The 3495-nt window shown below is 41.0% G+C and overlaps 1 protein-coding gene and 1 long non-coding RNA gene across 4 annotated transcripts in view; one reads left to right on the top strand and one right to left on the bottom strand.

Annotated features, from left to right (window-relative positions):
- The window catches only part of GPSM2 (G protein signaling modulator 2), a 49517-nt gene that overhangs the window by 36595 nt on the left and 9427 nt on the right, over nt 1-3495 (top strand). For all 3 annotated transcript variants that reach the window (XM_032249904.1, XM_032249903.1, XM_032249902.1), the window contains one exon: nt 1271-1447. In XM_032249904.1, the coding sequence (XP_032105795.1) occupies nt 1271-1447 (177 nt within the window). The remainder of the gene's footprint in view (nt 1-1270; nt 1448-3495) is intronic.
- The window catches only part of LOC116531190, an 11923-nt gene that overhangs the window by 7447 nt on the left and 981 nt on the right, over nt 1-3495 (bottom strand). The window lies entirely within an intron of this gene.

The following is a 3495-nucleotide window of genomic DNA, read 5'->3' as shown; positions in this document are numbered from 1 at the left end:
CACACACACACACACACACACACACACACACACACACACACACACACGGGTTCTCACTATGTTATCCAGGCTAGCCTCGAACTCCTGGGCTCAAGCTATCCTCCCATCTCAGCCTTCTGAGTAGCTGGGATTACAAGTGTGAGCCACCATGCCCAGCTACATGTCTCACTCCCCTGTACATTTATTTCAATTTATGCCTCAGGGGCACTTTTCTGGGTTGATGGAAATGTTCTATGTATTGTTTAGAGTCGGGGTTATATGGCTTCCAGTCATAGACTTAAAATCTGTGCATTTGACTGTAAATTTTACCTATGAAAAAAACATGGCATGAACCTTTAGAGTTACTTATAAACATTTAAGACTGAACGTTAAAGCTGCAAATGTCAGAGCTATTGTATGCAGTGTATATTTTTCCATTGCACTTGATAAATGTTACTTTGTTATTTGTAGGTTATCATATGTATTTAAACCAGATCTAGACCTTTATAAATTGATTTTGTCTATTGATAATGTAGTATGGTATTCATAAAATCATAAACCATTTTATTAAAAATTACTGTGATGTTTTAGATATTTTTATGTTTAAAAATTCTACATCTAAAATTTCCAGTTGTAACATTTTTAAAGTAACTCACGTCTAGAGTAAAACTTTGGCTCCTTCTCTGACCATTCATATTTTATTTTGGGTTTTGGCAAACCTTGCTTTCTTATTTTAGGTTCTTAAAAACCAGCATTTTAATATTTTGATAATGAGGAATCCACAGTATGCATTGGGCATAAGCTCTTGAAAATAGTGCAGTATACGAAAATATCTTTTTTTTTTTTTTTTTTTTTTGAGACGGAGTTTCGCTCTTGTTACCCAGGCTGGAGTGCAATGGCGCGATCTTGGCTCACCGCAACCTCCGCCTCCCGGGTTCAGGCAATTCTCCTGTCCCAGACTCCTGAGTCGCTGGGATTACAGGCACACGCCACCATGCCCAGCTAATTTTTTGTAGTTTTAGTAGAGACGGGGTTTCACCATGTTGACCAGGATGGTCTCGATCTCTTGACCTTGTGATCCACCCGCCTCGGCCTCCCACAGTGCTGGGATTACAGGCTTCAGCCACCGCGCCCGGCCTGAAAATATCTTTTTTTAAAAGAGATCTAAAATTCTTCCTCTCTCCCCCAATAGTAAATACATGAATATGTCAGATTAATATTATGGGAAGCCAGAAGAGAGCTGGGGCTTGGGAGATGTTTTTTCACCTACTTTCCATTTGTAATTTTTTAGGTACAGAACTGGAACAGTGAAATTCTTGCTAAGCAAAAACCTCTTATTGCCAAACCTTCTGCAAAGCTACTCTTTGTCAACAGACTGAAGGGGAAAAAATACAAAACTAATTCCTCCACTAAAGTTCTCCAAGATGCCAGTAATTCTATTGACCATCGAATTCCAAATTCTCAGAGGGTACGTTTAAAATAGATTTTTTTTTTCAAGTATTGTGTTTTGAGTACCTACATCTGGGTTTTCTTGTATTCATACTGGATTTTTCGTAATTTAAATTAGACATTTAACATAAAATATCTTTGTATTCATAGTTGCCTATTTTTTCTATGTTCTTCAAAACTAGAAATGGTAATTACTGTCTTAGTAGATAAATTGCTCCCTTGTATTGGACAATAATTATTTCTTTTTCTTTTTTTTTTGAGACAGAATCTCACTCTGTCACCCAGGCTGGAGTACAGTGGCACAATCTCAGCTCACTGCGACCTCTGCCTCCCAGGCTCAAGCAATTCTCCTACCTCAGCCTCCCGAGTAGTTGGGATTACAGGCGAGGGTCACCATGCCCAGCTAATTTTTGTATTTTTAGTAGAGATGGGGTTTCACCTCCTAACTTCAAGTGGTTGACCTTCCTTGGCCTCCCAAAGTGTTGGGATTGTGGTCATGAGCCACCACGCTTGGCCACTAATTATTTATTTGAGTAACTATTGTTTGGAAAAATACTACCAGTTATTTCACTGCATTGTCTCCCAGTAAAACTACCCTCTACTCAGCTCAGAAGACAGAACAAATTAAATTCAGATGCTCGGGGATTTTTAAATATTAGTTTAGAATGAAGTGTGTCTGTTAGCATCTACTTCTATTAATCACATTACTGAAACTATAATGAAAGAACTAAAAACTTTTGATGAAAAATGAGCCTGAGCAACATGATTAAACTCTGTCTCTACCAAGAAATACAAAGTTAGCTGGGCATGGTGGTGTGCGCCTATGGTCCCAGAGCCCAGGAGGTGGAGGTTGCAGTGAGCTGAGATCATGCCACTGTACAACACTGCTGCCTGGACAACAGAGTGAGATTGTGTCTCAAAAAAAAAAGAGTAAAATGATCATAGCAATCAGTTTGTTTAATTTATTTAGAAATTAAAATACCATGAGTTTACTCATAAGTATTTACTCATTACTAATGCAGCTACCCTATAATCTGATAAAAGGATCAAAGTAAGTTACAAAGAAGATACTTCCATTTCCAAATTCATTTCTCTGCTGGGCACAGTGGCTCATGTCTATAATCCCAGCACTTTGGGAGGTCAGGGTGGGTAGATCTCCTCAACTTAGGAGTTTGAGACCAGCCTAGGCAACATGGTGGAACCCGTCTCTACCAAAAATACAGAAAATTAGCTGGGTGTGGTGGCACACCTGCGGTCCCAGCTACTCAGGAGACTGGGGTGGGAGGACTCCTTGAGCCTGGGAGGCAGAGGTTGCAGTGAGCTGCGATTGCCCCACTGCACTCCAACCTGGGTGACAGAGTGAGACCCATCTCAAAGAAAATAAATAATAAAAAATAAAGGGCCGGGCACGGTGGCTCACGCCTGTAATCCCAGCACTTTGGGAGGCCGAGGCGGGTGGATCACGAGGTCAAGAGGTCGAGACCATCCTGGTCAACATGGTGAAACCCCGTCTCTACTAAAACTACAAAAAATCAGCTGGGCATGGTGGTTCGTGCCTGTAATCCCAGCGACTCAGGAGGCTGAGGCAGGAGAATTGCCTGAACCCAGGAGGCGGAGGTTGCGGTGAGCCGAGATCGCACCATTGCACTCCAGCCTGAGTAACAAGAGCGAAACTCCATCTCAAAAAAAATAAATAAATAAAAAATAAAAAATAAAAATAATCAGTTTGGCACAGTGGCTCACACCTGTAATCCCAACACTGTGGGAGGTCAAGGCGGGTGGATCATTAGGTCAAGAGACTGAGACCATTCTGGCCAAGATGGTGAAGCCCGGAGGCTGAGGCAGGAGAATCACTTGAACCCAGGAGGCAGAGGTTCCAGTAAGCCAGTATTGCACCACTGTACTTCAGCCTGGATGACAGAACAAGACTTCTCAAAAAAAAAAAAAAAAAAAAAAAAAAAAAAAAATCCCCTACTGTGTCTTAGCCTAGTTCTTACTCCGTTACCTAGATTTCAATAGGTACCTGAACTGATCTCCCTGCCTTCATTTTTTTTTTTTTTTTTTTTG

The sequence above is a fragment of the Sapajus apella genome, unplaced genomic scaffold (genome assembly GCF_009761245.1).
Source record: "Sapajus apella isolate SASKATOON/1434 unplaced genomic scaffold, GSC_monkey_1.0 scaffold69, whole genome shotgun sequence".
In the NCBI taxonomy this organism is placed as follows: domain Eukaryota; kingdom Metazoa; phylum Chordata; class Mammalia; order Primates; family Cebidae; genus Sapajus; species Sapajus apella.
This window is presented reverse-complemented; position numbering and strand designations above follow the sequence as displayed.